The 13416-nt window shown below is 41.3% G+C and overlaps 1 protein-coding gene across 2 annotated transcripts in view; it reads right to left on the bottom strand.

The window, feature by feature from the left end:
- Nucleotides 1-13416, bottom strand: part of PDIA5 (protein disulfide isomerase family A member 5) — a 2083676-nt gene that overhangs the window by 93708 nt on the left and 1976552 nt on the right. For both annotated transcript variants that reach the window (XM_044074910.1, XM_044074911.1), the window contains one exon: nucleotides 11179-11313. In XM_044074910.1, coding sequence (XP_043930845.1) covers nucleotides 11179-11313 — 135 coding nt within the window. The remainder of the gene's footprint in view (nucleotides 1-11178; nucleotides 11314-13416) is intronic.

Raw genomic sequence — 13416 nt, 5'->3', positions numbered from 1 at the left:
GAACCCAGGATCGATTAGTGGCTTGGGTGACTGATGGAGCAGCAGAGAAGAATGGTATGTGGGTGTCTCTTGGCCAGAGACATTGCTGGGGGGGGGGGTGGGCCTGGCTGAGGTGCCACAGAGGTGGAGCAATACGCCACTAGATTACATTGTAATGTCCAGGACTAAAGCATGCTGCCACAAAGGGGGGGGGGGGGGAGCTCCTTCTAGGAAAGTACAGTTGTGTACACTTACCATAAATGTAGATGTTCGAGTGTCTTCACTGTTGGCAGTCATCACTGTAGGGTTCTTCCTGTCGGCAGGCAGCCCTCGGTCGGCCAGAATCCCAAAGTCTGGGTCCGGCGTCGGCTGTGTACTCACCCTCCCTGACGTCAGAGTGCCAGGGGTACAAAGCTCCCAGCCGACGCCATGTTCTCCAGTTTTTTCTTGCCCCAGATGTCAGGTGCCCAAAAGTAAAGGCTAAAAGTAAAACAAAAACATAACATACAACAAACCCCATACCCTGTAGCAAATACACCTCAGAAGAAGGGTGAAGCAGGGAACCACACCAATAAAAGTATAAGAGGGGACAGGAGGGTGGGTAACCCAGACTGCAACAGTGAAGACACTCGAACATCTACATTTATGGTAAGTGTACACAACTGTACTATGTTCATAGTGTTTCACTGTTGCAGTCATCACTGTAGGGTTGAATCCCAAAGCTGAGATAAAGGGTGGTGGTTATTGAGTAGAAGGGGCGGCTAGAAGGCCTTGTAAGACTGCAGAAGCAAAGCCCGCCCTAGACTTAGAATAAAGAGGGAGATTATAGTGCTTAGAGAAAGTATGCACTGAACTCCAAGATGCAGCTTCCAAAATATCTTTGGTAGGGACTCCCCTGAGAAAGGCAGCTGAAGTAGCAGCAGCTCTGGTAGAGTGTGTCCTAATTTTTCCAGGGATTTGCTTTCCATGATGAGAGTAACAAAATCTGATTCCATGAGCAATCCATTTACAAATGGTCTGTTTTGAAATAGCTTTGCCTTGGGAATTTGCTGCATAAGAAACAAACAGTTGTTCAGTTTTCCTGATATCCTTGGTTCTGTCCAGGTAAAAACAAAGCTGCCTGTGCACGTCCAAAGAATGCAAGATCCTCTCCCCCTTATTTTGTGGATTAGGGAAAAAAGTTGGAAGGTGAATAGTTTGGTTTAAAGCCACTTTAGAAACCACTTTAGGCATGAAAGTAGGGTTAGTCCTCAAAGAAACCCTGTCTTGATGAAAAATAATGTAAGGTTCCACAGCCATGAGCGCTTGTAACTCCGAGACTCTCCTGGCTGAAGTTAAAGCCAGTAGGATAACAGTCTTCCATGATAAATACTTTATATCAGATGTGGCAGCAGGCTCAAAAGGAGGCAGAGTAAGTTTTTCCAGGACATAACTGAGGTCCCAGGCAAGAATGGGTGGTGTCCTAGGAGGCCTTAAATTCTTTGCTCCTCTGAGATATTGTTTCAGAAGTGGATGTGAAAAAATTGGAGGATCTGTATTATAATGTGCAGAGATAGCAGAGGCATGTATTTTTATGGAGGAAAAAGATAAACCCTTATGCAACATATCTGTTAGGTAATGTAAAATCAATGGAATATTTGGAATGTGAGGATCTGATTCCTGAGCATGCATCCAGGTGCAAAATCTCTTCCATTTACCTTCATAAGATTTCCTAGTGCTAGGCCTTCTGGCTTCTAAGATAACATCCATGACCTGTTTGGAAAGGGTAGGATTAATCAAAGACCCTGAATACGCCAGGCTGCCAGGCTGAGAGTTTTGATATGAGAGTGCAGGACCTGGCCATGATGTTGAGACAAAAGATTTGGAATCTGAGGTAGACTCCAAGGAGGTTCCTGGGATAGATTTATCAGTGTTGAGTACCAAAATTGTTGAGGCCAATTTGGGGCTAGTAAGATCAGCTTTGGTTTGTCCTGTTTTATTTTTAATAACACCCTTGGTAGAAGTAGTAGTGGTGGAAAGGCATACCCAGAGAGGTTCCTCCAACTGAATGAGGGAGCATCCACTTTCCATGCTAGCTTGTGATATGTCCTTGTGCAAAAAGTCTGTAATTGGTAGTTGTGGGGAGATGCAAATAGATCTATGTCCGGGCAGCCCCAGGCTTCTGTAATCATCTTGAATATTTGGGTGTCTAGCATCCACTCGTGTGGGTCTGACAGGTTCCTGCTCAGGCTGTCTGCCAGAGTGTTTTGTTTCCCTGGCAGGAATTGAGCTTGTAGGTCCAATTTGCAAGCTAGTGCTGTGTTCCATAGAGTCATGGCTAGTCTGCAAAGGGGGTAGGAGTGTGAACCTCCTTGCTTGTTTATGTACCACATAACTGTGGTGGTGTCTGTCCATATCAGTAGCTGCCCTGGCTGTAAAAGATCCCTGAAAGCCAAGAGGGCATTCTGCACAGCTAACATCTCTTTTAAATTGATATGTAGATGCTTCTGAGTCTCTGTCCAAAAACCTTGCAGGCCTTTCCCCTGCAAGTGGGCTCCCCATGCATAATCCGAGGTGTCCGTGGTCATCACTTGGTAGGCTGGAGGTAGACTGAAGGCTTTCCCTTTGTTTTGAAGACATGCCATGGCTCACCAATGGAATTCCTTTTGCAGGCAAGGCAAGACAGCAATCACTGTTTCCAGACTGTGACAATGCTGGGACCATACGCTTTTTAGGTACCATTGTATCTTCCTCATATGCAGTCTTGCATATGGTATGAGTAGGATGCAGGAAGCCATGTAACCCAAAGCCTGCAGGAATTTCCTTGCAGTTAGCTGAGACATTAACGCCAGGCTTTTGAAAGTTGAAGTCAGCTGTAGTTGTTTTTCTGATGTCAGGAATGCTATCTGGGTTGTTGTGTTTAAAAGAGCACCCAGGAAAGTTATCTGTTGAGTGGGTGTCAAATTTGACTTTTTTACGTTCACAGTGAATCCCAGGTACTTGAGTAGATTTTGAACAAATTCCAGGTGCTGGAGTAAAATGTCCTTGCTGTCTGCTTGAATAAGGCAGTCGTCCAGATAAGGGTAAATTTGAATTCCCTTGAGTCTGCAGTAAGCTACTACTGGTGCCAGGCACTTGGTAAAGACCGTGGGCGCAGTAGACAAGCCAAAGGGCAGCGCAGAGAATTGGTAATGTTTCGAACCTGCCTTGAACCTGAGGTATTTACTGCACTCCTATCTGATAGGAATGTGTAGGTAAGCCTCCTTTAAATCCAATGTCACCATCCATGCATTTTTGCTCAACATTGATAGGAGCTGCTGCAGAGTAAGCATCTTGAACTTTGGTATCTCCAGGAAAGTATTTAAGACTGACAGATCCAGGATGGGTCTCCAAGTATTTTGCTTTCTGGGAACTAGAAAGAGTCTTGAATAAAAGCCTTGTCCCGTCTCTGAATTTGGAGCCAGTTCTATGGCCCTCATAGCCATGAGGGACCTCACCTGTTTTAATGCCTCTGCCCATTGAGTTTTTGGTAGGTCTGGCCATCCGTTTGGTTTTGATAAGGTGTGAAAGTGGAATTTGTAACCTCTTAAAACTACATCCAGAACCCACTTGTCTTGGGTTATGTAAGTCCAATTTCAGTGAAAAAGAGAAAGTTTTCCTCCCAGAGGAGCCTCCAGGAGAGAGGTTCCTAGAGCCATGCAGGGGGAGTCATTGAGCCTGTTTTTCTATAAGGTTGAGACCTATCTTCTCCACCCCTGGGGGTGGAAGCACTCCACTGTCTAGGTCTATAAGAGGTCTGTGCCTGGGTCCTCCCTCTGGGGCGCCTATATCTACGCCTCTGAAGGCCAGTCCGAGCTGGGAAAGGACCAATTTTTTTGCTGGCCAATTTCTGCTAAATCTAGGAGGCTGAACTTGTAAGAAATCCTTAACCGTTTGCATGGATTTTGTAAAACGCTAAACAAACCAAAAACTAAATTCCAAAAAGTAACAGAAACGATCCAAGCAGAAACCAGATAATGCACGGACTGTTTATTCAACGTAAGCGCTTTCGGTCGGGGTGATACCCCAACCTTCTTCAGACATACACAATTTAGCAACCCTCCTGCTTTCTTTAAATATATTTCTTAATTGGATGATATCACCCAATTAAACAATAATTAAGTCATTAATTATATTTGCAAGAAAGCAGCAATTTTTCCCCACATAAACTGACAATACAAATAATGCCAATATTTATATATATATATATATATATATATTTCTGCATATTAATTAATTATATATTAAAACTATGCACTTTACACATAAAAAATATATATATGATAAACTGGTATTATACACACACCTTTGTAAACATATATAAAACATTGTGTAAAAAATTGTTTATATTTATTTTCACTAACTTATATAATGGAATATTCTACCTGCATACTAGTGCTAAGTGTTTGTCATGGCCCAGCAAAATAACCCCGGGCAAAACAAGACAAGAACTGACACAAAAGTTCACCAATGCATAATTTTTTTAAAATTACTTCAAATGAAACTATTTCACATAAAGCATTTTTTAAAACCAAAATGTTAAAACATCACTAGACATTTGTATATGTCGAGTGTCTATAAAATATTAATTTAAATTATTTACCTACAAATAAACTATGCATAGTCAGCCCAAATGTAAATATTATCATCTGTTTAATGCTTTGATTTTCAGTATGCTTTTTATTGATGCATACTCATTCAATCCTGGAGGAATATGAGCCGACGTTCTAATTTGCCATAATAACTCTTGCTCCTCCAACCAGAGTTGCCATGGGCCCCCTCTGGTACTTATATTGATTTGTTGAATGACAGAAAATAGAAAGAAATGGTCGGGTTCATCATGTATATGCCTGGCAAGAGCATTTGTTAAATCATTTCTGCCAATGGCATAAATATGCTCGTATACCCTTTTCTTCAATGACCTTTCTGTCTTGCCTATGTAGAATGCGCAACATTTAACACACTGTGCTACATAAATTACTCTCTTGCTGTCACAATTGTATTTGCCATTAATACTATACGTTTTCCCCTTTATAGATACTTTATTACCTGGCATAATGTGCATACATTGAGAGCACATTCCACATTTAGCCATGCCAGAATTTGCTGTTGTTGATTTGGCACCAGACTTATCTACCAAGCTCTTTAAGTTCACTCCTCTCCTATAAACAAATTTAGGTTCAATGCCTATTGCTTTCACTAACTCTGTGTCTTCCAGAATAATATTCCAATTTTTGTTTATGATTCCTCTAATGTATTTATAATCAATGCAATAAGTGAAGATGAAGTTGATATTAAAATCAGAAGTTTGTCTAGATAGTGACCCTGTTTCTTTTAACATTGTCCCCCCTCCTAGAAGGGGTCGAAAGTGACCAACATCTCTTTTTGTGACCACCTCCTCCCTGATTTCTTCAGTTAAGGAGTTTGGGTAACCTCTCATGGAAAACTTAGTGCTTAAATTGTCACATTCAACAACAAAATCTTGTTTATCTGATACCATCCTTGCAGCCCTCACAAATTGTGAGAAAGTGTAGAAAGGAGTTAGAGTGTGTGGGCTTCCTGTATATTTCAGATTTGTACTTGTTATTGGGAATGTCCTTACTTAATTTGACATCCAAAAAGCACATATCATTCTCTCCAACTAAATAAGTGAATTGTAAAAAGCTTGTCATGTTTGAAAGGCTTTCAATAAATTGAGGAATTAGGTCCACTGGCCCTTTCCAAAAGAAGCACATGTCATCTTGGTACCTGTTGTACCAAGTGACATTTTGTTGGTATAATCTATTTTGAAACAAGTATTGGTGTTCCCAATATGCTAAGACAGAGTTTGCAAAACTGCAACCACAAGGGGACCCCATTGCAATACCAGTCTTTTGAAGGTAGAATTGCCCTTTGAAAGTCAAAAAATTATTAAACAGAACCAATTCCAATAGAGCTTCTACAAGGTTCATCTCATCATTAGAGGCATTTTTCCTTAACATAAATTCCCTTGTCCACTCAATGCCTAAATTTTGAGGTATTACTGTATACAAATCTTTGATATCAACCACTAAGAATATACAGTCTCGATCAAAAACCATTTTATCAATGCCTTGTAAGAAGCTCCAGGAATCCTTGCAAATTTGTGGTTCCGTTTTTAACAAGTGTTTAAGAATTCCATCCACTAGTTTGGCACATGAATATGTGATCGACCCCCGTCCGTCTACAATTGGTCTAAAAGGGGGATTCTTTAAATCTTTGTGGATTTTTGGTGTGCCAAACAAAGTGGGAATTTTTGGCGCCGGCATGTTTAGATAGTGTAACGTATCACTATCAACCGTCCCTTCAATAAAAAGGTCATCCAAAATGCCTTTGATTTTGTTATAAGCCATATGTATTTCATTTAGGCTAGACTGTACATAAGTATTAGAGTCCAAATGTTCAAGCATTTTTCTATCATACAGATATTCATCCATAAATACTAAACCCCCTCCTTTATCTGGAGACATTACCCTTATGTTACATTGATTGAGAAGAGAAATAAAAGCTAGTTCGTCTCGAGAGACGTTAGTTCTCATGTTGTGAGAATTGGCTCTTTGTTCTGCCATTGACCTTAAGTCGTTCTCACATATTTTCTCAAATATGTTCAGGGAATTATGTAATGGGGGGTTGAAAACACTTGAGACTCTATAAGTGTTCAAAAGAGACGGTGTATTGCCTAATCTAAATGCCAAATTTAATTTACGAACATATAGTTTCAGATCTACAATAGTACTAACTAAATTACATTTACTATCAGGAACAAAAGTAAGTCCTCTGGAGAAAAAGTCAATAAGCTTCTGTTCCTTATCCTCCATTTTCTTTATAACCTCTTCAGCCTTAGACCCAAACAAAACATTATGTTGAACAGGAGCATCCAGTAACTTTGCTTTCACTTGTTCAGGCAAATTTTGTTCCTTTAACCAAGCATGCCTTCTAATGACCGTGCCAGTGGCAGACGCCCTACAAGAGGCCTCCAAAGCATCAAAACCACAGTGTAAAGTACGTTTCCCCACCTGCTCAGTAGCATGCATCAAATCATGTAATTCCTTATTGTCTGCACATGCAGAAATGGTACCCAGTTTTTGTTTCATAACAGACAAAAGGTATTGCTGATATTTCAACATATGAAATTGACAATTTAAAGCCCTAATAGATAAAGTAGCAGAAGTGTACACTTTTTTGCCCCATGTCTCCAAAGCTCTAGAATCCTTATCTGACGGAATAGAGTTCTTAGCAGTGGCGGCCTTAACACCCTTAGGACCCTGAGAAATGGTTTCTGGATCAGCAGTAGAATTTTTATAAAGGAACTGGTGGGAGTCAGGGACTCTGTAATATCTATCAGGCTTAGCAGGGGCCAGAGGAAAGGAGTCAGGAGTTAAATTAGACTCAGAAAAGACATCATCCACAATATCCAAAATAGGAGGAATAGCTGGGGGTCTGTGTTGGGGAAGAAGAAGGAAATTCCTAAGCCTTCTCTTAGATTCAGAGTACTCCTGTCCTTCCCAGTGAAAATGTTCCCTCATGTCATGTAAAGTTTCCCCAAAAGAATAATCCTCAGGAGGAGAAGCTGAAGGAATGGATTCCTCAGCATCAGAATCCTCATAGGAAGGGAAAGTATAATCCTGTTCAGAGGAAGACACTGAAGAGATAGATGCCTGATCAGAGGATTCATAATCCAATTCTTGTCTTGGCCTTTTGTCCAGAGGGGGATGTGAACCCCTAATCATAGTTAGCTAGTCCTCCGCCATTTTAAGCATTTGTTTTTGAGATTTAGGTCCCAGATCAGAGGAGGCCTGGGCTTGAGTCTTTGTTTTAGGAGTCTTTGCCTTTGTCTTTGCTTTTACCTGAAGCTGCGTAGGCCTGAAAACCCCCTCGGAAACCGGTACCTGCACAGCGGCTCCGGACCCATCCAAGGGAGCATTATCCGAAGGTCCTGCACCTGGAGTATTCGAAGGCCTAGTTGGCTCCTCGTGGGAGTCCGTTTCGGCAAGCGGTTCTGTAATGGCTGATGACAGGGGCTGTGAAAGTGCCTCACTGCAGATGGCCGAACTGGCAGCTGGCTCTGATTGTAAACTGTCATCTGATTTGGACCTCGGAGGCCTATCCTTATCATTGCGCCTTTTATGAACTCCGGTAGTCGGAAGTGTGTCCAACGACATGTTATAATTAAATTGCCTCCCAAAGTAATGAAAGGCAAAATCGTATCTCCGTTTAATAGTACGTTGATTAAATCTAGCACAAAATCGACAACTAGCTACGTCGTGGTCAGGGCCTAGGCAAGGAATACAGTAAGAGTGAAAATCCTTATGAGGTATTTGCTTCCCACATGAAATACAATTATTAACTTTTTCTGACATCGGTCTGGAGCAAGAAAAAAGTTTCCCCAACGGGGTACTTAGCTTTGAAAGGAAGAAAGTCTTCGGTATGAAGCACCAAAAATAACAGGAATCAGCCGACTGGCACTTGTGAACTGCTTCCACCGCGCGGCAAGAAAGACTGGAGAACATGGCGTCGGCTGGGAGCTTTGTACTCCTGGCGCTCTGACGTCAGGGAGGGTGAGTACACAGCCAATGCCGGACCCAGACTTTGGGATTCTGGCCGACTGAGGGCTGCCTGCCAGCAGGAAGAACCCTACAGTAATGACTGCAACAGTGAAACACGATGAACATCCCCCCCCCTCTGGATGGACAATCAGACAAGCCAAGCCCCATTGACTTAGATCTGTGGCTAGCCCAAGCAATACCGTAATAAGTATTGGGGGGGGCATGAAGTTAGCTGGATGATCTGTTGTGGACTGAGCATGAGGGCCATGTCAGTAACAATGGCAGAAAAGTGGGACAAAAACTATACATATGTGTGTGTGTCTGTGTGTACATTTATATACAGATGTACAGAGAGAGCGCGAGACAGAGTATAAATGGTACATCTGTGTGCAAGTAGCACAGACATTATACAAACAATGCACACTAATATGTTTTAAATTTTCTCTTACACACACACTTGTATATTTTCTTGAGGTACCCATGAAGCAAAAATATCATATGCAATTTGAGGTCATACAAAGGAAGATCAAATCAAATACAGGTCTTTTTTGAGACCTTGTTAGTCAGAAGGTCTTTATGAAAATATGTTTGTCAGGAGGAACTATTCTAGTGAGGACTGTTCCACAGCAATTCCTTAAAGAGAGAGACATCACCCTTCTTCTGTTAGCACACAATCAAATAGCTCCAAGCATTTTCATGGAGCATGGTCTGAAAGTGGTTTCCAAGGTTAGCAGTGCTGTCACAGACAACTTGGTTCTGTAGTTCTGTTTTCTGCTGGAGTGCCCTGTATGCACAGTTTCCATATTCTTTTGTGCATGTTAGCTATAATTATTACCAACGTTTTTTTCTGTGAAAAGGGAAGGGTCTGCAGGAGATGTTCACACGGTATGTCTGATGAAGCTGTTCCTATCAAACAGTGGTCATGTTATGTCAGTGATGCAATAATATTGCATGAGCCTTCTTCTTGGAAGAGCCCAAGAATGGGATTATCTTCTTTTTGGTGTCCTGTTTGAGGCAGGAATTAACTGTATTCAGAATTAAATATCAAAGAACATGCAGACAGTGCAACCAATGTCCTCTAGTACCAGTAATACTACCCCTAGATCCAGGGGAAAAAAATCTTCTCAGTTTGGGCTACAATTAGGGTTGCCACCTTTCCAAATGGCCAAAGTGGGACATTTGTGCTACAAACATCAGATTTTGCCAAAACATACCCACGGCCAGTACAAAGGACAGAACTTCAGTTGTTTGCCTGAATAAAAGTTTATTCTTGTAGCATTTTAGTTCCTATAACATTTAGGTGTTTCAGATACAGAATAACTGTTTTATGCACCTATTACATACAATATAGAAAATAATTTTGTCCTAAAATCTCAGGACATTTGCCATTTTCTCACAATTTTTTGCAGGACACAACTGCCCAAAGAGGGACTGTCCCTCGCAAAGTGGGACAGGTGGTAACCCTAGCTACAATGAGAGACGAGAACAGACAGCATTTACCAGGCCAGCATCTGACATGTTACAAGGTCTACCATCTAAGGTAAGGTATCTACCTACTGTCTCAAAAGTGAAAAATTACTTAGTTACATAAAGGCATTGCAGCTTGCCACAAATGGGCAGTAAAGAGCAAACGACGTAGTGGTTGATCACTCCCTTATGAAATAAAAGTCAGATTCTTGAACTGTTAAAGAAAAAACAGAAAATTCCTGACCATAACACCCTGGATGGGATAAAGGTCAACACAGTGGTATTAGCTGGCTTTAAAGAACCCCCTGCAGTTATCTAAAATGAAAAAACAACATCACTGAATGAAGGCATCTGAGGAGACCCATTTTAATATATTCCTAATTTCTTTCAGTCAGACAGTTTGTTGGGATCACTATGTAGCAAAGTTAAATCTGAAGTGGTAAGAAAGAATCCTGTGTGTGTTAAGTTTAAGACAGATAACATTCTCTACTAGTTGAGGGCAGAAAGGACAAGGATTCAGCTCACCAAGGCCAGTTTGGTGAAGTTAAACTCAATGACCACTGGTTTCTATGAGAAATCACTTCTGGTGTAACTTCTAGTTCTGCACTGACAGTGAATCCTTTATTTTACAGCTTTATCCCTTCTTCATGTCTGCTTGACTACAGAGTTGGTATACAGATCAGTCTCAGTAGCTCAACAGGTCGCAGAATTGCCTTTGGTGCAGAAGGCTGTGGGTTCTATTCCCACTCCAAGCAGTGTGGCATGTTGACATAACATTTAAGTTATTTACCTTACAAACACAATGTGCAGGATTTGATTCTTGTGTGGGGTAATTGGCTAGGCTTTAAATTGCCCATAAGGGCAGTTAGCCTAGTACTAATCTATGAACCTATTAACCTACGAGTTTGGGGGGGGGGGTACAGAGGATTTGTCGCTATCCCTTAAAAAAATGCTTACATTCCATTTTTTTTTCTTCTGGTTGATTTTCTGACAAGTTGTGCCCTTTATGTTGGTTCCTCATGGAATGGACAACTCAGCGAGTCACTGTGGAAGTCAATTAATATGCTCACTGGCTATGTTTTGTCATTCATTCATTTATTTCACTTTCTACAAGAGCATATATTCAGTGCATTTTCAGAGTTTTACATACCACTCTTTCTCCCTCGTACTTCTCAGTAAACTTCCCATAGTTGTAGTAATTGAAAGTAGGGTAGCCCTCTACTCCTTCCTGTTTACACAGCTCATGGTTTTGTCCTTTGGTGCAATCCATAGCAGCATAGGCAATCTGCAAAAAAAAAAAAAAAAACTATATATTTAAGTACCCAGAAGTATTTACTAAATTATTTTACTGGTAATTCAAATACGATTAGCATGCATTACAGGTATTTTTGAATTTAAAACAAGCGCACACATTGTATACTGTAAACGTATATGTACATACAAGATGTTATCTGTACTCCATCAGCCTTTAAGTTTTCTATTTTAATTACAAGCATCACAACTATTATTTTTTGTTCCCATGCTGCTCCTATTTTGCTGTGTGTCAGGATATTATCCTACTATGCCACTAGTGAGGTTAAAATCGGAGCTTTTATATGCTCTTGAAACCCTAGATCACCAGTCCATACTGTTAGAAACAGGTTAAAGTAGTCGGCTATCCACCAGCAAAGAAGCACCCATAAAGCATCTGCAACTGTGAGCTATTAGGTACTTCTCAAGTAAGCTAAAGCAAAACTTAAATATAACACAGACCCTTCTATTTTGTTTCTGTTAAAAGATTTCCTTACAGAGATATTGCCTAGACATTTTTGCAAACTACATAAATGGTTCTTGTACACTCCGATAATGAGCAGCTCTCTTTGATATGACAAACAGGGTCTATATTACCTGAACGAAAACCCGACTGAGCGAATCTCAGTTGAGCGACACAAAGAGTGAAAATCGCTAATTCCGAACCCGTGAAACTTAACAAGTAAAGCAGGTAAACTCTCAATGTTTTATGCAGGGGGGAGCAAGCCCCCCTGCACCCCCACACCCCCCTACTTAAATATACCAACTTCGAGATCGCACTACATTGAAGTAAAAGGACAAATTCCCTACAGTGATCTCTGTTCATCCTTGTGATATTCGCGTTTTTTTGCGCTTTATGTGCCATTAAACTGGGTTAAGCTCAGCCGGTTTTTCGTTCTGCTGACATAGACCCGAAAAACAGATCTTCATATTGAAGACTAAATAATATTCAGGTCTGACTTTATTCACTATAGTTAGCTGGCCATTCCCTAGTGACAGTCTCGGCTCTTGTGTGCATTCAGTGTCATTCACACACTGATAGACTCCACACCTGCTCTGTTGTAGTCTGCTTCACCCCCTGCCTGCCCCAATACCAGCCAGTCACAGGCATGCTTACTTTTACAGTCACATACCACATCCTTCCACTAGTTTCAGCCAATTAGCCATTTTTTATTGATTATTTTGATTATCTACCACATTCCCTCAGACCACACTGAAAAATATCACACATTCTCACTGTAAACGTAACACTATACACCAAACTATCACCATACCACCACCTCACAAATCAAACCACTAACCCTGATTTGTAAATCCTATCATATTAACATTACTTCTTACCAGACTCCACACTGACACTTCAACACTACATAACATTGTTCTTGTACTGTACATCAAAATGCCTTTAAATTGTTGCAGTTTATTTCTGTACATATAAGAAGAAGTTATGTACTCACCATAACGTTCCATCTGAGTAGGTAAGCTTCATTTGTCTGCAACCTTTGGGTCTTGGATCCGATATCGGATCCGAGCCGGCAACTTGTTTCAAGCCAATGGATCCGAGCTCCTAGCTCCTCCCCTCACCCATAATCCCCTGCTAACCCTCCATGACCTCAGATCGAGTTTGCCCCTCAATATATACCCAAAACGGGTATCCAACTAAGATAGATCCGAAGAAGGCCAGGGGGAAGGAGGGGGGGGGATGGTTGCAGACAAATGAAGCTACCTACTCAGATGGAACGTTATGGTGAGTACATAACTTCTTACTCTGAAGTAGGAAGTTCATTTGTCAGCAACCTGTGGGACAGAGTCCCCAGCTACCTGAACCTTGGGTGGCCATCATGGAAGGATATTGCGAAGCACCGCAGAGCCAAAGGATGCTCTCCCTCTAGAAATCATGTCCAGTTTGTAGGGTTTAATAAAAATATGAGATGAGGCCCAAGTGGCTGCCGAACAAATATCATCCAATGGGACTCTAGACTTGAAGGCCGCAGAAGTAGAGATGGAACGAGTGGAATGTGCGTGAACTCCTTCAGGTGCGGGTCTCCCAGAGGCTTGATACGCCAATAGGATACATTGAGAAATCCAGCGTGATAGA

Source organism: Protopterus annectens, chromosome 6.part0, assembly GCF_019279795.1.
Source record: "Protopterus annectens isolate FY-2018-M chromosome 6.part0, PAN1.0, whole genome shotgun sequence".
NCBI lineage: Eukaryota > Metazoa > Chordata > Ceratodontiformes > Protopteridae > Protopterus > Protopterus annectens.
The sequence above is the reverse complement of the archived record's forward strand: the minus strand, read 5'-3'. Positions and strand labels throughout refer to the sequence as shown.